This window comes from Lathamus discolor, chromosome 21, assembly GCF_037157495.1.
Source record: "Lathamus discolor isolate bLatDis1 chromosome 21, bLatDis1.hap1, whole genome shotgun sequence".
NCBI classification, from domain to species: domain Eukaryota; kingdom Metazoa; phylum Chordata; class Aves; order Psittaciformes; family Psittacidae; genus Lathamus; species Lathamus discolor.
Genome location: NC_088904.1, coordinates 1,530,860 through 1,555,546, shown reverse-complemented (window position 1 = coordinate 1,555,546; position 24,687 = coordinate 1,530,860). Strand labels below are relative to the sequence as shown.

The 24,687-nt window shown below is 46.8% G+C and overlaps 2 protein-coding genes across 2 annotated transcripts; both read left to right on the top strand.

Moving 5' to 3' along the window:
* Positions 1-431: 431 nt before the first annotated feature.
* LMNB2 (lamin B2) lies at positions 432-20,689 on the top strand. Its single transcript, XM_065699739.1, has 12 exons — positions 432-734; positions 7,931-8,067; positions 10,024-10,180; positions 10,836-10,961; positions 11,767-11,937; positions 12,337-12,462; positions 13,153-13,373; positions 14,148-14,439; positions 14,947-15,054; positions 15,891-16,010; positions 16,295-16,396; positions 17,077-20,689. The coding sequence occupies exons 1-12, from the start codon at positions 534-536 to the stop codon at positions 17,116-17,118; spliced, it is 1,803 nt and encodes a 600-aa protein (XP_065555811.1). The 5' UTR covers positions 432-533; the 3' UTR covers positions 17,119-20,689.
* Positions 20,690-22,975: 2,286 nt separating this feature from the next.
* On the top strand, positions 22,976-23,986 carry TIMM13 (translocase of inner mitochondrial membrane 13). Its single transcript, XM_065699704.1, has 3 exons — positions 22,976-23,191; positions 23,600-23,668; positions 23,750-23,986. The coding sequence occupies exons 1-3, from the start codon at positions 23,051-23,053 to the stop codon at positions 23,846-23,848; spliced, it is 309 nt and encodes a 102-aa protein (XP_065555776.1). The 5' UTR covers positions 22,976-23,050; the 3' UTR covers positions 23,849-23,986.
* The last annotated feature ends 701 nt before the right edge of the window (positions 23,987-24,687 follow it).

Sequence of the window (24,687 nt, the reverse complement as noted above, 5' to 3'; positions counted from 1 at the left end):
CCCGTTCTTCAGGAATGGGAAATTTCCCGGTGGATTTGAGCTGACAGCAAACAATCAGCTCAAAGCAGCGCTGTATGCGCTCGATAACTAACACGAAGATATGTCAGTTAAACAGTACACACATCCCAGTACCAGCACCCGTCACGGACTAAGTGGCTGCTCCGAGTGAGAGCAGGGCCGGGAGCCCCTGAGGAGCGCATCTTTAGCAGCTCTGGTCCCTCTTGGTTTTATTACCCAACAAATCCTCCCCTGAAGAGCGTCCCCTCTCTTCCCGCACTCACGACAGCCTAAATCAGTATCAGGGCTAAAGAACAGCCCCGGCCTCCGCAACCCCTCACAAAATGGACGGCGGCCGACCTTCTTCCTCCTCCTCCCGGCGCTCCCTGGGGCGCGGCCATCTTGGCCCGAGTACTCCATTTCCCATGCGGCCCCGCGGCGGGGGAAGGCGGTGTCCGCCATCTTGCCGCTCCCTCCTCCCCCGGTGCGGCTGGATTGAATGAGCGCGCTGCCCGCCCGCCCGCGAGCTGAGCGCCATGTCAGGCACCCCGAGCCGCGGCACCCCCGGCGGGACCCCGCTCTCACCCACTCGCATCTCCCGGCTGCAGGAGAAGGAGGAGCTGCGGCAGCTCAATGACCGCCTGGCCGTTTACATCGACCGTGTGCGGGCGCTGGAGTTGGAGAATGACCGGCTGCTGGTGAAGATCTCGGAGAAGGAGGAGGTCACCACACGGGAGGTACGGCCTGCTGGCCCGCGCCTCCGGGGCGGGCGCCCGCGGCCCGCTGGGGCCGTTTTCCGCCGCTCCGTCCCGCACAGGGGGGTCCGCGGCCCGGCCGAGCCGTTCCGTTCCGGCCCGCCCGCCCGGCGAGGGGCGCGCTGTGGCGGCTCCGTGCGGCCGCGGGCTCGGCGGCGCCATTCGCGTCCCGCCTCGCCCCGCCGGGAAGCGGGCTCCGGCCGACCCCAGCCGACGGGCTCGGGGCTGAGGGCGAAAGCGGCGGCGGGGGCGGGGGGGGGGCCGGGCCGAGCGGAGGGTGCGGGAGATGCGGCCCCTCGGGGGCTGTCAGGGGCTGCGCGGCCGCGGAGTGACCCCTCGTAGGCGGCTCAGCGCGGCGTCGGCACCGGTACTCGGAAGGACCCCGGCGGCGGCTGGAGCCGCACGCTGCCCTTCGCGTTCGGGCCGCGCAGGGCCCGCCGCCCCGAGCGCGGTGCTCGGGGTCCGCCGGGGCTGCGTGCGGGTCTCAGCGGCCGCGGGGATGGGTCTTTGCTGTCGTTTGTAGCGTGCTCCCCGTGCGGGCTTCTGGGGGTGCGGTACCCCGTGCCGAGCACGCGTGTCCTGTGTGAGTTGTAGCAAGCTGAGCGTTGCTTTCCCTTTCGGGTCCCTGTCCCGATGGCTGCATCTCGTATGGGATGCGATGAAAAATTTGCTTCTCAGCAGAGGAGATGTGGGAATGAAATCCTCGTAGTTGTGAGTCATCGAGTGGACGGTGTCCCTGCCTGTGGCAGAGGGCTGGAACCGAGAGAGCTTTGAGGTCCCTTCCAACCCATTCTGTGGTTCTATGAACTACTCCCGTGATCTTGGAGGCAAAACTTGGCACATCCTTTTCCCTAAGCCATGTTTTGCTTTTCCCTCTTCTGTTGTATCGGCTTTCCCCCAGGACTCTCCTTCCCGTATAGAGGAAGGATGTAGTCAGTGACACAGCTGGGGGCACTCCCACCCATCCTGTACCAGTCCAAACCCCCTCTACATCATGTGGTGGAGGTAATCTGCAAGGTGAGGTGGCCCACCTCTGAGACGAAGTTAAACTTCTGTGGGAAGCCTGTAGATAGCAGCCTTTACTGCGGCTTGTGCTGTGCCGCTGTGTAGGCTTTTATTTTTTCCTCCCTTTTTCTTTTTCCTCCCCCCTTTAAGGGTCTGATTTGATGCTGCTTGGGCTGGGAGGAGGCTTTGAATTCATTTGGTTTAAGCAGACTGGATATGATAGTGTCTTGTTCTGGGAATAGTTGCCCTACCTGCAGTCTGTGCACCCAGGACTGAAGTTCCTTTGAAGTCCCTTTGTACCACTTAATGATATAATATAACTCCCATGTTTTCAAGATAACTAGATATTGCTAACCATGAAGCATGGCTGCATCACTTATCCTATGTGAAATCGTGCTATAAACAAAATAACCACCTCTGATTCAGGGAGCTTTTAAGTCGTAGATTGCTGGAGGCTGGAAAGAGTTTTACTGCATTTTAAATGCAGGAGGCATTGACAGCACACATAATGAGTAACAACAGGACAAGCAGACAACATAGATACAATCTCATTTGACTTTTAATACAAGCATAGAACAACTCCTAATGGCAGTTCTCTGTGTTAACAATTCTGGATGCAGTAATCAGAAATTAAACTTGATGGTTTTGATAGAAATCCTTTGCTTGCTTTGCCCTTCAGTTTTTCACTATGCAGGCTGGTGAATGGTGGTTTAGGACTGTGGGAGCAGTAGAACTGTCGGACTTGGGGTTTAGTGGAATGGATTCCTTTCACTTTCAGGACCTGTCTAGTAAACTGGATTTTCTGCTGACAAGTCAGTTTTCCTGATGTGCCTGGTACAATTTATTGGAAATCACGTTTATAAAGTGATTAGGCTTAGCATGAAGTAAGATATCAATCAAAACCACCCCCAACCAAACAAAAACCCCCATAAAAATAAATACATCCCAAAGCAACTCTGTGTAGAAGCACAGTTAAGTGTAGTCCCATGATAGTGGCACTGTTCTAACTACATCATTATATATATACACCTTTATATTATTCTGCATGTTTGAAATAGAGTATTTTCCCAGGGTGTTCAAGGTAAATTCCCCTTTGTTGTCCTCAACTGTGTGTAAATTTTATTCTGATTTTTGCTATTTCATTTTTTTTAGCTGTCTAAATATTCTAATACTTTCGGCTTTTTTCTAGTAGTGGCAGGGACCATCATCTGCTACTCTGGTAGATGGAATGATGCATGTTGTGGGATGGCAGACAGGAGTTTGCTCACCAGTGGGCTCTATGTTGGCGCCTGAGCCTTCTGCCTTGAGTGCAGGTGGTGGAACTATAGTCCAAGGCGCATGGGAGGCTGAGGATTGCTATGACCAACAGTAGAAAAGAGCATGGTATCATAAGATGTTTGTCCATTGCTTGTAACTCCAGTATCCCACAGTAACCATGTCTGAGGAAGGGGATGGAATTGGGATCATTTCTGACATGCTCCTTCCCACCCCTGCATGCATGGGAACAAAGGGGTGGCATTTCTGAGCTTGTTCTCAAAGCTCTGGTTTAGGGGAATATCTTTGAGATGAGTGAAGTCCTGCTTGATGCTGTTTGGGCAAGGACCATAGTCACTGTTGTGCCAGACTCTTTAATCATCAGCTGCTTGGAATGTTCTTTTTCCTCATTGTTTTAGTCACCAGTCTGTAGAAGGTAAAAGGAAGCAGCCACTTTCTCCTCTGTTGGGCAATCTCCTTAGACCTACAGACAACAACTGCCTCATGGCTCTTTTTGAGGAACACAAAGCTGCCACCTCTTAACAGCAAAGAAAAGAAACTTTACAGAAGTTGATTCATCTTTAGTCCTCTGCTAATTATAGCCCCTTTTCCTGCTTTTCCTAACTCTGTCCAATGCTCTTCTATCTCTACTTGTGTGCAGTAGGCCTCTAGAGAACTAAAAATGTGTAACAGTAAGTCCTCAGACAAATGCAAAGAGTACTTTGTGTGGCTGGACGAACCTGTGGTTGTACTGATTTCTTGTTTGCTCTCTTGCATGAATCCCCTTAGCTTAGTCTATGACAAGAGAAATTTAGCTCATCCCCTTGCTTTTCTACCTTGCTAGTATATGACTGATGCACTTCTCACTGTGCTGGGGTTACTGTTACAATAACGTCATTTTTGAGGCTGGGAGGGGGAAACATTGGAAGGGCTGAGAGGAAAAAGGTCCTGGAAGTCTCCTCAGTTCCCTTTCTAAGTCCCCCTCTTCCACTGCAATGCTGACGATTGAAGCCCTCCAGAAAAGACTGTTTGATGGGCATGGGAGAGACATCCCACTGTTCTCACCCACAGAAAGGAGGAGTAGAGATGTAGTAGACATAGTGCTGCCACCTGCAAAATACATGTTCAGATGCTGCTGTGGATAGTAGCTCACTCAGTTGTAGCCTCCAAGATGTGGGGTTGAATGGTCTTCTAGCACTGTAGACGCCATCTGGGAGGTGATGGTGGTGGTCCACAACACACATCATGGTTGTTCTTGAGAACTTGACTCATTCTGGGTGAGTCTGAGCTATAGCTGACTGGCAGCCCTTTGTCAATCCAGAACTGGGTGAGTAAGAATATATTGAGCCACACATGGTGGGAATACACTTATGTTTAGCATGTAAATGCAAGTTAGTGGGATTAATGTTTTATTACTGAATTTGTCTGGACTCACTTGCAGTTGGATGGGGCTTCTTGCCTAGCACGTTCATTGCCTTCTTGGCATGTTTCCTGTGTTTTCGTTGAGAAGCCTTTCAGCTTCTCTCAAGATACTGCCATGGGAGAGTGCGTTCTTGTGTCTATCCTTGAGCTGCTGCACAGTGAGCTTGGAGTGCTCCCAGCACAGGTTGATAGGTTGAGGAGCATCAGCCTTTCAGACTCTGCTGTGGAAGCATCTCTAGTTTCTTGTTTCCTTGTTTTGTGTGTGGCCCAATTACAAACTTGCAGGTTCTTTTCCTGGCAAAAGAGGGGAAAAAACGTGGGAGCACCTTCATAGTGCAACTTGTAGGATGCTCAATTTGGCCTCTGTACAGGAAGAGTTGCAGGAAGAGAAGGCCAGGTTGGACGGGGCTTAGAGCAACCCATTCTAGTGGAAAGTCTTCTTGCATGTGGCAGGGGGTTGGAAGTGTATGGGCTCTAAGGTGCCTTCCAACCCAAACGAGGCTGTGATTCTCTGATGGCTGAGCAGATCCTGCAGAGTGACACCGGGTTGTGCGTCTGCTGGTGACAACAGGATTTTGGTTTCTGCCACTGCAGAACTGTCTTTCAGAATTGATGACTGCTTCAAAGAGATAGGATCCACCTGACTAGGCAAACATTTCCTTACCAACAGGGCTGGTCAGCCTGCTAAGAAGAACTTTATATGGGAATGATGGGGTAGGGAGAGATTTGTCTCAGGTGAGGAAGTGGTGGATGGGGAAAGCAAGCAAACAGAAGAGAAAGCAACAGAAAAAGGATGGAATGGGAGCACCCCAGGCATGGGTGCATGAAAAAGGAAGTGCCTATGGAACAGTCCTGTGGGGAAAGCTCTCCTGCCCTGCATGGGGAGTCATCACTTGGGTGCTTCTCTGAAAAACCAGTGTGTGCAGCATGGGGAGCAGACAAGGAGCAAGCAGTCTGTGGGCAGTTGCACATCTGTGGTCTCATTGGGATCAGGGATAGCTCACACAACTAGCGTGCTGGGATGGATGGATACAGGCTTTTCAGGAAGGTGGGGAGGAAGAACAGTGGGAATGCTGAGAGCTCTGCCTGAAGACAGGTTATGAGCTAGCTGGGAACCTGTTGGTCTGCCTACTAATTCTGACCAAGACGGGGTGATGTTGTGATCTGTGTCTGCTACTGACCTGATCAAGAAGAGGTAAATGAGGCTTCCTCAAGTCAACTGGGAGAAGCCTCACATGCCCTAGTTTTAGTGCTCTGCTAGGTATTTTGTGCTACCTAATAGTTAATAAATAAGGAAGGGCAGTGACCATGATGTGGTCGAGTTTGGGATCTGTAGAGGATGAAGCAGTGCAAAAAGCAGGACCACAACTCTGGGTACAAGGAGAGTAGACTTCAGCCGCTTCAGGCCTCTGCTTGGTAGAATCCCATGGGTTACAGCCCTAGAGAGCAAAGGGGGTCCATCAAAGCTGAGTTGATATTCAAGGCTGACCTCCTCCAGGCTCAAGAGTGGTCCATCCCAACAATCAGGAAGTGGAGCAAAGGTGGCAGGAGGCCATATGGATGAGCACGGAGGTCCAGACTAAACTCAGACATAAGGAAGGCTCATGTACTCATTGTCTTCTTATCAGGCCAGTCTTCAGGAATCCCAGACCCCTGTGATCAGAGGAAAAGTCTGGCACAAGGAATAAACCCATCTTCAAGTGTTCTCCAGTTCAGTTTGATAATCTAGACCTTTTATTGGTGTTATCATAAATCCATATTCTCTTTGCATCCTATTGTTAGAGTTCTGGCAAGGTTTTAGCGGGTTTTTCTTTCTTTTTTCCTCTTTTCAGTGATTGAAGGTGTTCCTGCTCATTGCTGTCTGCTGCCTCTGCTGGAAGTTGCACTGTGTCCTTACCTCTCAGTTATTTCTGGCTGTTCAGTGCTTTACCTTAAAATGCCAGTGAAAGTGGCTTTTTGACTAACACTTTGGCCTTGGAATTGGAGCTGTGCATTTCCTTCTAATGTTTGTTACTGGAATAAGAGCCGAGATGAGGTTAACATGAATAAAATCCATACTAAGCTACCGCGCTGGTTATGCCATGAATGAATCAGTTCTTTCTAATTAAGAAGCACAGCCTCTGGTTCTCCTTTTACCAACAGGTTCTGAAACAGCTTTTGTCAGGCAATTTTCAGCTCCAGCTAATGACATTCTCTCTACACAGGAGTTGCGTGAATTGTTTATTCTCTGTTCAGAATAGCATTGTTTTGGTGCTGTATGAAAGAGTTCAGCATAGTTGTGGTACACCTCTTTGTAGAAGTTCCTGTATCTTGTGTCTGATAATATGGGGTAGAGTTGGCTTGTGCCATAGACAACCTTTGACTATCAGCTGTGGAGTAAAAAAAACCCCAAGCTTAAGTAGAATGAGCTTGAAAGAATTAAGTCTTTAAAAAGAAAGTAGTAAGTTTGCATGGGTAGACAGCCAAGTCAGATCTGGTGTGTGGTTTGCTCATAAACTAAGGCTTCTCAGCCCTTACACTGTCATATTTCAGTTAATTTCAGAAGCTTTAGGAGACTATATCAGGAGCTTTCATTATATCCCGACTGCTTTTAATCAGTCTTTTTGAAGACCAGATGGTTGAGTCTGGCATTGGAGCCACTCTGTTGGAATAGGCACTCCGAGGAATAGCACAGTTTGCTTTGTTCCTGTGTTTTATGCTTTGTAATGAAATTTCTCTTCCTAAAGATGGTGCATTCTGCTTTTGGCTCTTCTCACTCCCTGATTGCTCTGTTTTCTGAATTTGCATTAGTAATAGTTGTCCTGGTGTCCTTTCATAGAAGGAGTAGCACAGAGCAGCCCAGAACCCCCACATGTGCTGAACTGCACCCCCAGAGCATGAGCAGCAGGTCAAGGCAGGGGATTCTTCCCCACTGCTGTGCTCTGGGGACACCCCCACTGCAGTCCTCATCCAGCTCTGGGGCAACACCACAAGGGGGGGACATGGAGCTGTTGGAGTGAGTCCAGAGGAGGCCAAGGGGATGCTGCCAGGGCTGGAGCAGCTCTGCTCTGGAGCCAGGCTGAGAGGGCTGGGCTGGGTCAGCCTAGAGAAGAGAAGGCTCCTTAAGGGGGGAGACCTTAGAGCAGCTCCAGTGCCTAAAGGGGCTGCAGGAAACCTGGAGAGGGGCTTTGGACAAGGGCCTGTAGGGACAGGCCAAGGGGAATGGCTTGAACCTGCCCGAGGGGAGACTGAGATGAGCTCTTAGGCAGAAGCTCTTCCCTGTGAGGGTGCTGAGGCACTGGCACAGGGTGCCCAGAGAAGCTGTGGCTGCCCCGAAAAGCTGTGGCTGCCCCATCCCTGGCAGTGTTCAAGGCCAGGTTGGACACAGGAGCTTGGAGCAAGCTGCTCTAGTGGAAGGTGTCCCTACCCATGGCAGGGGGTTGGAACTGCTTTAAGGTCCTTTCTTGGACTGTTAATCTTTGGGTTGTTCTCATATCTGAATACTTTCTTCCCCTTAGGTGAGTGGAATCAAGAGTCTCTATGAATCTGAGCTGGCTGATGCTCGAAGAGTTCTGGATGAAACTGCCAAAGAGAGGGCCAGACTACAGATTGAAATAGGAAAACTGAGAGCAGAACTTGAGGAGTTCAATAAAAAGTAAGGAAAATTTTCCACGAGGCAAGATGATATTTTTTGCATTGGAATGGTCAATTTTTGCAGTGGGAATGATGCTATTGGTTCTTTCTAATGCCTTTTGGATGCATCGCAGATCAGTGAGAAGATAGGGTCTTGTTGGTACAGCTCATCAGGGCAGATAATATGTCCAGTATATTCACGAATGTATTTGTAGAAACAAAATCAATATACTCTGAGTTGGGCAGTTCAGACATCTAGAGGCAGAAAAGATTAATTGTGCCTGTTTCTGTCCTCTTGTATCTCTGGTTATGTGACCATGCACAATGGAAGCTGCTTAGTAAACCAGACGGAGAAACTAAGTTAAAACTGACCCATCCAAGGGAGGTTCACTTTTAAAGGTTATCAGTTTTATAATCTGCTTCACTGCACTGACTCATGACAGAAATGAAGGAAAAGGGTGGCCTTAAGGAATTTGGGAATACGGAAGCAGTGTTGCCTTAAAAACACATGAAGCTAAAATGTAAGTGTGCTGCAAGAAGGTCTTGTATCGACTGTACTTTAAAAACCTGCTGTTCAGTCTGAATCAAAGAGAATTGGCCTGATAAACTGGTTGCTGAAGCCAACTGTAATCCATCATTTCCATTTCCACCAGGGAGTTTTCATAACCAAAACCTGGTCAGCAGTTGAAACTTCATTTTTAAAATTAATATATGGATATAAAATTGGTTTTAAGCTAGTAGTGCCAGTACAGTCTTACTATAAGTCTCCCATCTCCCTTCATTTGCATCTAAGTAGTTATAAAAGGAATCATATAATCATAGACTGGTCTATGATTATATGATACTATGATTCCAGATCTGATTGTCTGCAACGCATTTACAGTGAGTTGTTTTACTGCGTAATGCATGTGATGCAGGGTCCTGTGTCTGGAGACTCTGTTTTAAAGACTTTCTGATTGCTGCTGAATAGCTGTTTTTAAGTAGAAGTTGTGTTTTGTCTATATATTTCCTGCAAGCTGCTGAGCTTGAAGACACTGCACATATGTTGCAGAACAGAATTCACACAAACAGATTGGACTAATGATTAAAAGAATTGGTTACAGGGAAATGAAAACAAATTCAGAGATTGCACCAAGAAAAATGAATTTTAAGATGGTTTAAGAGGAAAAGACAAGAAGTCATTCCCTGTGTTCTTGTGAGATTAGAGCGAGCTTACACTGCAGCAAGAACATATTGCTTCATAGAAAACCCCATGTTTTTAATGACATAATGACATACACTCAGAGAAGCTGCAGAAAGTCAGTATGTTAGAGGAAAAGGCAGACAAGTAATTGGTGGGCAGGAGGAAGATGACCTTGATAGTGTCTGTGAGTTGGACCTAACAGCTCAAATAATCATATTCAAAGTGACCAGAACTGCTTTGCTCATAATGAATACTGCTGAGAAATACTGGTTTATTCCTATGACATTTCCACAGTGAATTACTTTGCTACCTTAGGTGGGAGTACATCTTGAGGAATGGGCTTGGCCCCATCAAGTACAAAACACCGGGAATGCTTGTGTGCCTCTGGGGGAGATGGATGTGCTCTGCTTCTCAGGGGCTGTGGTCCAGAGTGATAGATGTCAGCAATTAAATGTGCTGTGCAGCACTGAGATGACAAAATACTCCACACCTTGTGTGTGAAGCTGCTTTATTGTCATCTTTTAGCTGGCAGAGTTGCCTTCTTGTTTTATTCTTGCCTGCCCATGACATTCTTTACTAGGCAATGCAGTTACAACACATTGGTACAAGTTGAGAGTTTTAAGAGGCGTTTACTATTGCTTTCATTAGCTACGTTTGCAGGTTACTGTAGCAGCCATGTAGTGGTATACTTACCCTAATAAAATGTGTATCATAACAAAATACCTGTAGTAGTAACCAAGGCATGCACCAGACATTAAGACCCACTTAATAAATGTAATGAACTTTTGTTTTTAGCTACAAGAAGAAAGATGCAGATTTGTCTGTGGCTCAGGGTCGCATTAAGGATCTTGAAGTGCTGTTCCATAGAAGTGAAGCAGAACTCAACACTGTCCTGAATGAGAAACGCAGCCTGGAGGCAGAGGTAGCTGATTTGAGAGCCCAGCTTGCTAAGGTATGGCTGTGACTGTTTCCAGGCTCTGTATTGTCACATATGGTGTTCTTTGCAGTTCATTTGTAATCTGATCATAATAGATCTATCTCTCTTACTGGTGAACCTTTGCTTGCTCCTCTTGAATATAAAACTAAATAGTAAGAAATGTCTAAAACAACCAGAGCAACATCATGGTTTAGAAATGTTACTAGTCAAAAGCTTTTATTTAAAACTTTCTGGTAGGTGTTTGTATAGTCATGAGGTATCATGTACTACATGTTGTCCTTAGTAATGTCTTGCATAATTCAAACTTAGGTTGGAGTGCCCAGTAGGGTGGTGCTAGCAGGAAGAACATACAGAATATACTGTGCTTGAGGAATTAATCCTCAACTCCCTTATCATCCTGTATTGAAATAATCCTATGTTTTAAGTAACCGGTCTACAAACACAAAAGCTTGTTTAAATATTTGTAAGCCTGCACACACTTTCTTTTGTTGTGCTGGGTTTTGTTTTGTTTGGGGTTTTCTTGTTGGGCTTTTTGTTTGCTTTAAATGGCTTGCCATTAGATGTGTGAATAATTGGTCCAGAGATGGCAAATGAAAGCCATAAGGGGATTATGGATCAAGAACAGGGGTCCAGACAAAATTAGATCCTTACCTTTAAAACTGTTGCCTAGGCTGAAGATGGTCATGCTGTGGCTAAGAAGCAGTTGGAGAAGGAGACCCTCATGCGTGTGGACCTGGAGAATCGGTGCCAGAGCTTGCAAGAGGATCTGGATTTCAGGAAGAATGTGTTTGAGGAGGTATTGTCAACCTGATAAACTCATCATAGCCTGAAGTTTAGGCAGCTTTTACTCAAACTGACTATAAGCAGTTACCAACTAGTCCAGGTAGGGAAAATCAGTATTACCCTTGCTGTGAATGGGTGGAGTAATAAAATAGTCAAAGGTTTTGCCAGAATTACACAGTAAAGCAGTGGTGGAGTTGAATGACAGAGGTATTGTTCCATGGGCATATGAGCTTATGTAGCAGCTGACTACTGTGGGAAAGGGAATGTCTTGTTCCTTCTCTCTTGACCTCTTTGCATGGCCCTGCTCCTTACTTGCACCAGTTCTAATGAATAGAGGTCATCCAGTATATAGAATGAGATGGGAGATCTGCATGTGCTTAAAAGTGAAACTTGGAGATGCAGATTTTCTCTATAATAAGATGCAGATTTTTCTCTGTATATGCATTCAATATGTGTAATGGTCACAAAAGGGGTTAAATTTTATCTGACTCCTTGTAGACCGCTATTGTACTGTAGGGATGTGTATTGAGAAGGAAAGGGTTTGTAATGCAGCAGATGGGATCTCTTTGCTATGTAAAAAATCATGTTCTCCCCACTTTGCCCTATTTTAACTTCTGTAGATCCCTTAAGAATTAGATCCTGCTAAATGAGAACTGTAATTTGCATCTGTTAGTACGTGGAGCAGTGCTTAGGCTTAAATGCCTTTAGTACTGGAGCTCCTATATACTAATTAGGAATGAAGTAGTTAATTGTTGTCTGAATGGAACTGCTTTTACTGTTTACCCTCATGTGGTAATTTGTCCCCCTTGTGTGTGCAGGAAATAAGGGAGACAAGAAAACGTCACGAACATCGCTTGGTTGAGGTGGACACGAGTCGCCAACAGGAGTATGAATCCAAAATGACTCAGGCCCTGGAGGATCTACGAAATCAACATGATGAACAAGTCAAACTGTACAAAATGGAGCTTGAGCAGACCTATCAGGCCAAGGTAACTCCTGCTACCCACAGTCTGACAGGATGTCCAGTTGCTGAGGTAAAACCATTTCCATCAGCACTGCTGTCTTTAAGGAGACAAGTAATTATAATTGAAAGAAGTTTTGTCCCATTGTTCTAATGCCTGCTCTGGTGCTTGCGCACAGATGCATTTTCAGGGGGGTAATAGCCAGGAATAGCCTTAGCCAAGAAAGGCCTCGTTGTGAGACGAAGCATGGAAGTGTGGGTCACTGCAGAGGACACAGTGGGAATAGTGGATGTCATGCAATGGCCAATGAGACAATGTTTCCTGCTGTAAGGGCTTTTGATGTCAACAGTCCAGTTCTTCCTCCAAAAGGATATTTGCAGGTTATCTAAATCAATGCAAGTGACTTGTCTAAACCTTGCCTTCCAGCTGGAGAATGCCAAACTGTCCTCTGACCAAAATGACAAAGCTGCTGGTGCAGCTCGAGAGGAGTTGAAGGAGGCTCGCATGAGAATAGAAACTCTCAGCTACCAGCTTTCTGGCCTTCAGAAACAGGTAAGGGGACTGAAATTGCTTTCTCCTCTATTACAGAGCACTGTGTTGTTTGGACATATGAACTTCCGCCCCTTAATACTTCCTGGATTTTATGGAGCAAAATCATAGAATGGTTTGGGTTGGAAAGGACCTTAAGACCATCCACTTCCACCCCCCTGCCTCACACTAGACCAGATTGCCCAAGGCTCTGTCCAACCTGGTCTTGAACACTGCCAGGGATGGAGTGTTTACCACTTCTTCGGGCACCCTGTGCCAGTGTCTCACCACCCTCACAGAGAAGAGCTTCTTCTTATATCCAACCTGAAGTTCCCCTGTTTCAGTTTAAACCCATTGCCCCTTTTCCTGTTGCTACAGTCCCTGATGAAAAGCCCCTTTCCAGCATCCTTGTAGCCCCCTCAGACGCTGGAAGCTGCTCTGAGGTCTCCATGCAGCTTCTCTTCTCCAGGCTGAACAGCTCCAGCTTTCTTAGCCTGTATTCATACAGGAGGTGCTCCAGCCCCCTGATCATCCTTGTGGCCTCTGGACTTGCTCCAGCAGCTCCATGCCCTTCTTACGTTGAGGGCACCATAACTGCACACAGTGCTGCAAGTGGGGTCTCATTTTATGTTCCTTTGGGAGGGAGCTGAATTTTTACCTTGTTCCCTGTACCCACATAGATACCAAGCAGGTTTTCCTTTGCTGTCTTCCCAGGCCAGTGCAGCAGAAGATCGTATTCGTGAACTGGAGGAAATGATGGCTGGTGAGCGGGAGAAGTTTAGGAAGATGCTAGATGCAAAAGAGAGGGAAATGACAGACATGAGGGACCAGATGCAGCAGCAGCTTACAGAGTACCAGGAGCTGCTTGATGTTAAATTAGCACTGGACATGGAGATCAGCGCTTACCGCAAGCTCCTGGAAGGAGAAGAGGAAAGGTATATACCGATTCCATGTTCCTTTCTTAAAAGGACTCACAGGAGTTACTTGAATTTCTTATGCTTTTGGTTTCACTAAAGTTATACTGGCTTCACACTACAATGTGTTGTATGGAAGACTTACATAAAACACATGTAAGTATTCTCTGAACACTGTATTTTGGTTTTATAATGGTCTCAGAGTATAGTGCAATATATCATTCCATGCTTGACATTCACAGAAGCACAGAATGGTTTGGGTTGTATGTCAGGTTAAAGCCATTCCCCTTGGCCTGTCCCTGCAGGCCCTTGTCCAAAGCTCCTCTCCAGCTTTCTTGTAGCCCCTTTAGGCACTGGAGCTGCTCTAAGGTCTCCCCTTAAGGAGCCTTCTCGTCTCCAGGCTGAACCAGCCCAGCTCTCTCAAAAGCAGAGCAGACATTCATCTCTTTTTATTCAGGTGCTTATACTTCTAAGTTTTTTAATCATGTGTCTCAAGAACAGTGTGTTTTGTAGTAGATATACTGGAGGGGAGGGTTAAGCGGTCTGTCTTGCTCTCATTAGCACTGCTTTCCACGTCACATTATCATGCTACCAGGCAATTTCTCAGGGATGGATAACCACATCCTGCCCTTACCCTGCTCCTTATATTCAGCCCTCCTGACACACACAGTGAGGCTGCTTTATGCTTTGCTGCTTTGCATATTACAGCCTGGTTCCTGAGTATATTGTGGCATTCCTGCTTTGTGTGCAGTTCCCTGGCTGAGTTCATTAAAATTCTTGCTTCCTTGTGTTAAGGTTGAAGCTCTCTCCAAGTCCCTCCTCCCGTGTGACAGTCTCTCGGGCTACCTCCAGCAGCAGCAGTAGCAGCACTTCACTTGTTCGCTCTTCCCGAGGCAAGAGAAAACGGCTTGAGACAGAGGAGCTTTCAGGCAGTGGAACCAGTGGGATTGGCACTGGAAGCATCAGCGGCAGTAGCAGCAGCAGTAGCTTCCAAATGTCCCAGCAAGCTTCAGCTACAGGGAGTATCAGCATAGAAGAGATAGACCTGGACGGCAAATATGTTCAGCTGAAGAACAACTCGGAGAAGGTGAGTGTCAGCAAAACTCCTGGAGACCAAGGAGGAGATGAATTGAAATGGCACAGCCTTTTGTAGCACAAGTAGGTGGAGTCACTTGGAGAGCAGGAGCAGCATCCCAGGGTGCAGCATCCTGCAGTAATTAACAGGGGCAGGAGTCCGAGTTGAACCTTACAATGTACTAACATGTGTGGTGTTTGCTGCAGGAAGAGAACATAGTTCATGTCCCAAATGTCCCTCTGCTGGTACCTTGCTCATGTGAATAGCCTTGCTGGCTCTAGCAGAATGGTTTTGTCTGAAATTTGTGTCTTTTTAAATTTTGCTGAATGACCTGATGGAATTTACACTTTAGACTATGAGTGGGTATAGAAAAATACTTTCAAGTTAGAATGCAGATGTTTAACAACCATGTAAATTTATATTCACCTTATTTTGATAACAGAGAGACCTAGAGAAAGCTGTGGTGCCTCTTTGCTTGGTTTTGCTCACCCTAAATAACCTAATGACTCTCTCCATTAGGATCAGTCTTTGGGTAACTGGCGACTGAAAAGACAAATTGGAGACGGAGAAGAAATTGCCTACAAATTCACTCCTAAGTATATCCTCAGAGCTGGGCAGACTGTAACAGTAAGTTCTGCTTGCGGTGTGTTAACCACATACTCCTTTTAGCGATACTGTGGCAGTTGTGAAACGTTTGGTACAGCCTGATTTGATGTGAAACTTAGGGTTTCATGGATCTGGTCTTAGAGGAGCAGGATTTCAGTTACAAAAATGCAAACCAGAAATTACTATGTGAAGCATTTCACTATCTAAGACCACTTTGGGCAGGAGAGAAAGTTGAAGAAAAAGGTGATTTTGGGGGTGGGTGTTAGTTTTCAGACACCTTTGCCCAGGTTTGGAACAGGAACCCTGCTCAACCTCTTACTGAAATAGAATGTTTCAGAGCATTCCTTCAGTCTTTAGTTACAACTGGGTGTTCTCAGCCTTAGCTGTAGAACAGCTGCTTTTCTCTGGTGGTGTATTTTGCTTGCATAATATGTTGCAACAGATGCCATTTCAGAGGAAAAAAGATGACTTTCTTTGAATCAATTCCAGCTATTTCTATATGTATCTTACTCGGATACATATAAAAGGTGAAATTGCTACACTATAGAAGCTGCAGTTTGCCTTGGCTCCAGGCAGTGGGCTCATTGAGAGGGGAAGGATGAATTTGTGTGTTAAGAAAAGAATTGATAATTGCAATAGTAGAGAGTTGTTTTTTCTTTGTCTTTTTTCTTATGGCCACTGTTACCTTTTGTTGTAGACAGAATAATATCTTACTACAAGTAATGGTGTAAAACTGCCATTGGAATTCAGAAACAATCAGCGTGCAAAGTAGAAGTAGGAGAATTAGGGGGTTCTGTGAATATATATAAAACTTAAAGGTGCATCACCAGCTAACTACAGAATGCCTTTCTCACTAGATTTGGGGTGCAGATGCAGGAGTATCCCATAGCCCCCCTTCTGTTCTCGTGTGGAAGAATCAAGGCAGCTGGGGCACCGGAGGAAATATCCGCACGTACCTTGTCAACTCCGAAGGAGAGGTAGGAAGAAGCTGTGGGCTGGGTTAGCTCCAAGAGCTCTTCATTTGGAGGGCACTGGGGGATGACAATGCCAAAATCCTGATTTTTAAGGTCTCCCCCCCTATCCAAAATAAGTTTCTAACTGAAAAAAACCCCTTGGGTTTTGGAATTGTTTTTAATGTTAAATCTAGGGCAAGTTGCTTTAAACCTTCCAAAATTTAATAGGGGTATTATACTGTGATGGGATAGCAAAAGCTTGAGGAGCTATAGACTACTGCTATCTCCTCATCTGTCTTTTTGTGTAGGAAGTTGCAGTGAGAAGTGTCACTAAATCAGTAGTTGTGCGAGAGAACGAAGAGGAAGAGGATGAGGCAGAGTTTGGAGAGGAAGACCTTTTCAACCAACAGGTAATAAGATGCAGACCAGATATTTAACTTGTGCCTCATTTGTTGGAGATTTAGTCAGGGACCCTTAAACTTGAGTTTTCTAGTCCAGTTCTCCCAGTGGATGCTTGCAGAGGACACACTTGGAATGCCTTGCAGCATTGTTCCAGTGTACAGAGAGTATAACCTGCGTGACTGCTCCAGGAGTTGCTGCTTGAGCTGTATGAGTACAGTTCCTGTTGCTTCAAGCTTCAGCTTAGTGATTTATTTTTCATAGTATATATCTGCCACGTCTGAAATGAACTTGATTTTCTTAATAACACCTTACGTCTTCATAAGCCTTATTTATATATTCATTATATATGTAAAATATAATATTCATAAGCCTGTGAAATGCCTGACCATCAGTGGCAGAGTATAGAGCAGTTGTGCAGCACAGAGCTCTTTCCAACAGAAACACCTTTGAGTTTGCTGTAAAGCTAATGCCATCTCGACTGTCATTTGCCATCTGTATCAGTGGTGAAAGGATGGAGATTAACCAGCAAACCGCACGGGGACCAGCAGCGTCTCAAGCCTGGCAGTAGGCTGTGATGTACGTGGTGCTTTCTCTGAAGTTGTGATATTACTTCAATATAACCAGAGTCCAGGCTTGCAACATGAAAAGCCAGCAAGAATTGAGTTCGGCTTTGTCTGTCTTATTTTAGGGTGATCCCAGAACAACCTCCAGAGGATGCGCTGTGATGTGAAGAAAGAAACAAAGAAAACTACTATTTGCTTCTTTTCCCCATTTCTTTCTTTTTATTTTGGCTAATTTTTTTCCCTCCAGAGCCACTGAAAACTATTTTTATATGCATCATCTGATTTCTTTGAAGTTTACTCTTGGTACATTTTTATAAAAAGAAAACACAAAAAAAAAAACCTTTTCCTGAACCAAACTGCCAGAGTTTTTAATAGAATTTTTTTTTCCTCCCTCTTTGTTGAAACACTAGAGTGGAATGGTTTTTTCCCATATCCAGAGTTTAAAGTCTTACGTACAGACCTGCAGCAGAAATGGGTTGAGACTCCTGGAGCATCTATAATTGCAGCTACAGCCAGGATAAACTCCAAAAGGAGGTTTAGGAAAGCATGTTCACCTGTAGGGCCCCAGGAGAGATTCCCACAATGTTACTACCATTGCTTAAATCATGGAGGAGTCTTGCCTGGTATCCTCAGCAGTGCCCAGCTTAGGAAAATGAGACCCAATGCTCATGTAAAAGTGCTCCTCCAGGGAAGGAACCAAAGGGAAGTTGTGCTGGAGACCTGGGACCAGAACATCGTGTCCTATCCCAGGGTTTGACACTGGTAGAAACATCTGAGTGTCAACACCTTTAGCTCCATGTCATTATTTTAGAAGATGGAGGATGAAGGCTTCTGCTTACTGAATATACACTACACCTTAAGGTGTGGAAGTGTCAAACCCAGAGTTTTAACTGTTTTGTTTTCGGGGGATTTTGACATTATCACCAATGAGACCTTGTTAAATCATGGATGCAGGTTGTGCTGTGCAGTCGTTACGACATGAAGCATCATGATTTAACACTTTTGACATATTCAGCATTAAGCAGAATGATGACAATTTTAGATGTTGAAAATGTTTTTACTTTTGGCAGTGATAAATATTAGGGATTTTAAAGGTTATCCTGCATAAATGTTCTCTTTTTTTAATTAGAGCTGGATGCAGCTTGTCCGTACTTACAGTCAAAGGGGCATTGTCAGATATCTTAAGGAGCAGCATTTGCAGAATACTACACACACAGTTTAAGAACCTCTTTAAAAAGCTAAGAGGAACTGCTGCTTAGGATGTTAGCATTGCTTTGTGGTGTTCAAATGTTCAAAAGTCAAGTCTAACAGGAAGTGAAGGGACAGTAATGCTTTTTATAATAAATGCTTTCTGTGAGTAGCAGATGGGTTTTGGTTCAGGATGATGCATCCTGTGTCTGACAGTGTCCCTTTGAATTAAGGTTTCTTCTGCTGCACTCCTCTGTGAACTCTCGACTCCTATCAGGGTTAGTATTCCTACAGTAGCACATCTTTAAGCACTTGGAAAAGGCCTTGACTGCTCCAAAGAATGTATTTGCTACTGTACAAGCAAATGTGCTTTTTTTTTCCACTAGTTATTAGCTTTGGATACAGAATTTGGATACCAGTTGATGCCAGCATAGATTCCTGTTTTTACCTGCATTCTTGAACTCTGATCTTGTCCTTCAAGTAGTTTAGATTTCATCAAACAAGCTACAAGGTTTGGATGTTTTCGGTGGCTTTTGGACATTATGTTCTCTGAACATTATTGTGACTGACAGATATAACCTAGAAGGTCAGTTTAGTGGCTTTGACTGATGGCTTTGTAATGCAAGCAGGGTGGGAACAAAAGAGGGGGGGGGTTAAGCTTATGGATTTATTTTGCCATTTAAAAATAAATCAAAGATGCTACTTTCTCTATTTGAGTGGGATGACTGAAGTCCAGAAATTAATGGCTATTTACAATTACATTTTAAACCATTATCAGAGAATCCATTACAGAAAAGCACTATGAAAGTTTGGCTGTTTGGGCTAATGGGATAACTCCATTGATGTACTTGGCTGGTTTTCTAATATAGTTTTCCCACTCTGCTTGAGTAGAAGGTTAAATATGTAGTAAATCACGTCTCTGTCAAATGTATTTAGTGGAATTATGTTTCTCAGACATACTGTGATCAATTACCTTTTCTAAATTTGGTGTTAGACAAATGAATGCAATCAGTGTAAAAGCATTTTTGCGATGCACCTTCCAACCACTGGACAGCATTTCCCTTTCTGACCCACAGCTTCTAGAACATACTTTAAATGATGGTTGAGGGCTTTTTGCCTTCTTTTTTTCTTCTTTTCCCTAAAGATCTGTATTTATGTGGGGTTTTTTTACATTGGCCAGTTTTCAGATTGCTTATTCTGCTTTAAGATTGTCCTGTAAAGTGTTCTGTGATCTTTAAATACTGATGCAGTGAGCGTGTAGTTAGTTCGTATTTTTTCCTGTGATGTTTGTTCTTTTCTCCTGTAAAGAATGGGCTGGGAAAGGCAGCTTCAATGAGGGAAAACCTCTCTGCTACCTGAGCCATAGTTTTCTTAACAGCTACTGTATGGGGAATGTGTCATCTTGCAGCCTTAAGGACTGGTGCTTGCAGATCTTGTGATGGGCACCGTGCCCTTCAGGAACAGTCTGCAGGCTACTGGAAATCTGATCCATGGTTCCAAGCTGTAAATTACAAGACATAGAAAAACTACTGTATTCCATGGACTTCCTTTGTTGCGTGTGTATCTTCTCTGGGTGCCATCGTTTTCCTCTTGCTTTTGACGCTGAGCTTCAGTATAACAGCACTATCCCTTTGGAGCTGGTGCTCCATCCTGGGAGGTTTTTTGGTTTACCACACCAAAAAGCATTGCTTTGATGTGGGTTTGTTTTTTATTTTTTATTATTTTTTTTGTTTTTCAAGAATTTATTTTTTCAGGATAATGAAAGTGCTCCCTTGCCCTACTTCTTCAGTCCTGTGTGTAAACCACTCTTGAAGTTGGAGCATAGTCAGCAGTTCTTCTCCGGGGTCTGATACCTGGTGCAGAGCTTGAAGGAGAAAGATTTGACTTGTCAGGAGACAAAGTATTTTCAGGCTTCTCTGATAAGGGACATTAACCAGTAAAGCTTTTACCAGAATGGTTACTTGAGTGTAACTACCCCTATGGATGTTCTTATTCCAAGAAAAATAAGCAAACAACTTTATTCTGGGTGGAATAGTAAAAATGATTCCTAAATAATTCTCAGTGGTTAAGAGGGGGAAGGAATAACAGAAGAACTGCTGCAGAATAGTTAAGCCAGTTCCTTCATTGTGTAGATCATAAGATCATATAAAATATGATAAGCACACACCACCTAATCCTGAATTGGTAAGTCGGTACTGTATGACAACACTTGTGTCCGAGTAACTCATCCTTCTGCAGAACCATTGGGAACGTGACATCCTGCAGATGGTTATAGAGAGCCTCTGACATTTCATTCCCTTCTTTCTCTCTCACTTCAATATGATACTTTACCTGTTGTGTTGCAGTGATTAATTCCAAGTAACGATGTGGCTGTGATTCCTGTGTGTAGCTTTATTTCCCAGTGTGTCTACTTGGGCTGCTGCTACTCCAGATTTGCCCTGACAGAGCCAATAGTTTACACTGACGCATCGATGGCTCATCTACAGCGCTGTTTTGGCAGTAGATGGGAATTGGCTGGCAGAGTTTGTAGCAGGAACCAAGTCTCAGGAAGAACATCTGCTTCCCATGACCTGTAATGTCAAAGCCAGATAGGCTTGTCTGCAGTTTGCATGGGTCATGACAGTTGTATTGCAGCGTGAAGCAGACTGTACTGTGAAAGGTGATCACATTTATCCTAGAGCAACAGGACACCTCATGGTCAGTTCAGGGATTTTACTGGGGTTTTTTATACACCCTCTTTTCTTTTTATGCTTCTCCTGTATAAAGGCCCTTTAACTGCAACCTGAACAGAGGATGTAGAAGAAGCTTGTAGAAGACCTCTCTACACCCCAGGACATTTGAGAACGTTCCTTCGGTGTGAAAGGTTTTGATGCTGTGTGTTTTCTCTCTCCTGTAGCCACTTCCTCGCTATTAAGCCATTCTATCCCTTCTGTTTGTATTTTCCTTTCCAAGTCTTATCTCTAAACAAAAGCATATCCATATTTGATACTGAATTTCATTGTCACTGTTGGGTCCAACCCCCGTGTGCACAGGAAGCCTTGTTGTAAACCAGTGAGTGGAAGGTGAGATGACGATTGCATTTGGTTCAAAGCATTGTTTTTAGACAAATTCTGTTGGAGAGTTTCTTTTCTCCCTTACAATGGCCTGGGAAACAGAATTTTATTTGCCCTTCAATATGCTTCGCTTTAAACCAATTTAAAATAATTTAAAAGTGGTGTTTTTTTTTATACAAGACCATATTTACATGCAATTATTATTTGTAAGCGTAATGCCTTTCTTGAAATGCTAAGGTCTAGAGAGTGAAAAGGATGCTTAATATTCAAAGACTTGGAAACAATGAATGGACTTGGAGTTCAGTTTGAACTTCCAAACTGGGTTTGAACTTCCAAACTTCCTGCTTTGTTCATAATGACTATTCCGTGTTGATCAAAGGTAGATATGATTGTGTATTCCAGAATCACTACACTAAAGATGAGAAGCAGTAAGCTATCTGAAATGAGTTTAAGCCAAAATGCTACCCATCTGGGCACAAACTACAGTTCAACAGCGATGCCTCGTGACTTTAATTGTGATTTATTGCTTTTTATTCTTTTCCCATGTTTTTAAACACAATCTCTGTTTAGATGGCTGTTGTTCTAGGTCACTGCTGGGCTTCATTGGCTTCTGGATCAGCTACTGCAGAAGAGCGTTTGGAAGTTTCAAGCTGTTAAAAGGAGTTGTGAAAATGGTTGCAAATTGAATTACAACAGGATTAACATGTTCATATGGGATTTATGAAATCTATGGAATGATCTAGACTTTATCATTTCAAAGTGGTTGTTTTTTTTTTCTTTTTAGAATATGCATGCCAAAAGTCTTGTCTTTTTTCAATGATTTGTAATATACATTTTATGACTGGAACCTTTTTGTACAACACACTCAAATAAATGTTTTGCATTTTATTTGCTTCCTTCTTTCATTCGATCAACGCAAAGCCCATATTGGCCATTGGAAATTACTCCTCCTAAGGGAGGGGACCTTCGGTGTGCAGATGGATGGGACAATGGGTGATCTGCACTCCTAAAAGAGATCAGAACCCTCCCAGGGCGTGAGCAGCAGGGTCAGCCTGGAGAAGGCTCCTGAAGGGGAGACCTGAGAGCAGCTCCAGTGCCTGAAGGGGCTGCAGGGAACCTGGAGAGGGGCTTGGGACAAGGGCCTGTAGGGACAGGCCAAGGGGAATGGCTTGAACCTGCCCGAGGGGAGCCTGAGCTGAGCTCTTAGGCAGAAGCTCTTCCCTGTGAGGGTGCTGAGGCGCTGGCACAGGGTGCCCAGAGAAGCTGTGGCTGCCCCATCCCTGGCAGTGCTCAAGGCCAGGTTGGACACAGGGGCTTGGAGCTGCTCCAGTGGAAGGGGTCCCTGTCCGTGGCTGGAGCTGGAGGAGCTTTAAGGTCTCTTCCACTCCAACCCATTCCCTGCTCTGGGCAATGGACAGAAGCGCTGCGCGGTGCAGGGATGGACAACGTGCTCCGCAACGGGCTGCAGCTGCTGAAGATGAGCCCGGTTGCGGCTCCAGCTCTGCGGTCCTGCCCCGCTCTTCCTCTCACGCAGCCCCTCCTGCCCCCTCATCACATTTGCCCTGTGGCGGTCTTGGCTCCGATTTGCTTCTACCTCGTCCCTCAGCGCGCTCTCGTGGCGCAATCCCTGCGGGCCGCACGCCTGTGACGGTTCAGGCCCCGAACCCTGCCCGCAACCAGCGCCGCGGCCCCGCTTCCCCCCTTCGGGCCTCCCCCCCCCGGCCGCAGAGCTCCCCCGGGGCCGCTTCACCTCCGCCGGGCGGAGGGAGACCGGCGCCGCCGCGGTGCACGCCGGGAGCCGTAGTCCCTCCGCGCCGCCATTTCGCCGGCAGCGTGCGGCCCGCGCCGACCCCGCGCCATGGAGAGCGGCTTCGGCTCCGACTTCGGCTCCGACTTCAGCTCCGGGGCTGGCGGCGGGGGGGGGAAGCTGGACCCGGGGCTCATCATGGAGCAGGTGAAGGTGCAAATCGCCGTGGCCAACGCTCAGGAGCTCTTGCAGGTCAGCAGGGGCCAGGGGGGGCGGGCGGGGGTGCCCCGGGCCCGGCCCTGCTCGGAGCCGGGCAGGGAGGGTGTCCCCTGGGGCTCGGGGCGGGCCCGGCCCGGCCCTGCTGCAGTGCGAGCAGGGAGAACGCGATCGCGGTCGGTGCTGCCGGCGCGATCCGGTTGGGCTCGGCCGGGGCCCGTGGCCCCTGTCCCGGTTCTTCCCCCGGCCCCTGGCCCGGTTCTGCCCCCGGCCCGGTTCTGACCCCGGCCCCTGTCTCGGTTCTGCCCCCGGCCCGGTTCTTCCCCCGGCCCGGTTCTGCCCCCGGCCCGGTTCTTACCCCGGCCCCCTGCCCGGTTCTGCCCCTGTCCCGGCTCTTCCCCCGGCCCGGTTCTGCCCCCGGCCGCTCACGGCCGCTCTCCGCAGCGCATGACGGACAAGTGCTTTCGGAAGTGCATCGGGAAGCCCGGCGGAGCCCTGGACAACTCGGAGCAGGTGAGCGCGCTCGGGGCCGGGGGCAGCGGGGTCCGCGGGGCCGAGCCCCGGGGCAGGCGCTGAGGGCCCCGTGTCCCGCAGAAGTGCATCGCCATGTGCATGGACCGGTACATGGACGCCTGGAACACGGTTTCCCGAGCCTACAACTCTCGGCTGCAGCGGGAGAGAGCCAACATGTGAAGAGCCGCCGCTCCTGGCGCAGGGCCGGACCATGCGGGCACGGGACGGGCGGCCAGGCCAGGTGGCTGGGGGTGGAATCCTGCTGCCTTCCCAGCCCCGAGCGTGGCGGAGCAATAAACCCTCCCCGAGCCTTCTGCATCCATTGGCTTTTGTTAGCAACCAGCCCCGGGAGCGAGGGACTTTTCCAGCCTCGAGAGCCACGTGAGCTGCTTGGTTCCAGACTGGCCATGGAGCAGTGGGTAAATCCCTGCCGGAAGGGCTGCAAGAGGCAAGGAGCATCCTATGGACAAGGAGCACCAAGCCCTTGCCCAGGAAGCAAGCATGGACCCAGCCACCACACGGTTAACCCAGGCCCTTCCCATCAGCTGTGAGGCTTGGCTCCTTATTCCCTTGTATTTGGCAGGTTTGGGGCTCACTTTTGGGCTCGTAGGCTTTGACTCAGCTCAAGCAGTGTGTTGGGGAGCAGGGGTGCTTGCAGCACAGCCTTGCCAATACTTGTACAAGTACAGCTGGGGATGGGAAGGGTTGGGAAGTCCTTGGGTTGAGCTCATTCTACAATAAAACCTGTTGTGTGGCTGTGATGTTTTGTAACCTCTGGTTTGCCTTTGGCACAGAAGGTTCCTTCCATCTGGGAGCCTACCTCTTAGGTAAAGCTCTCAGGTTTCTGAGGGAGAAGCGCTTCTGCAGCAGGACGTGGGTCAGCGTGGTTGGTGGCTTCTGCAGCAGGACGTGGGTCAGTGTGGTTGGTGGCTTCTGTGAAGGGACTAAAGCGTTCTCACACAAGGTGAGCCATTAGGGGGTAACTGGGTATTTGGATTGAAACTGGAGTTTGCCATCCA

Excerpts from the sequence above, each read along its gene's own strand:
- TIMM13 (XM_065699704.1), top strand. The coding sequence starts at position 23,051 with ATGGAGAGCGGCTTCGGCTCCGACTTCGGCTCCGACTTCAGCTCCGGG. Across the intron at positions 23,192-23,599 it reads ACGCTCAGGAGCTCTTGCAG|CGCATGACGGACAAGTGCTT; the intron begins GTCAGCAGGGGC and ends CGCTCTCCGCAG. Across the intron at positions 23,669-23,749 it reads CCCTGGACAACTCGGAGCAG|AAGTGCATCGCCATGTGCAT; the intron begins GTGAGCGCGCTC and ends CGTGTCCCGCAG.
- LMNB2 (XM_065699739.1), top strand. The coding sequence starts at position 534 with ATGTCAGGCACCCCGAGCCGCGGCACCCCCGGCGGGACCCCGCTCTCA. Across the intron at positions 12,463-13,152 it reads TTTCTGGCCTTCAGAAACAG|GCCAGTGCAGCAGAAGATCG; the intron begins GTAAGGGGACTG and ends CTGTCTTCCCAG. Across the intron at positions 16,397-17,076 it reads AAGACCTTTTCAACCAACAG|GGTGATCCCAGAACAACCTC; the intron begins GTAATAAGATGC and ends GTCTTATTTTAG.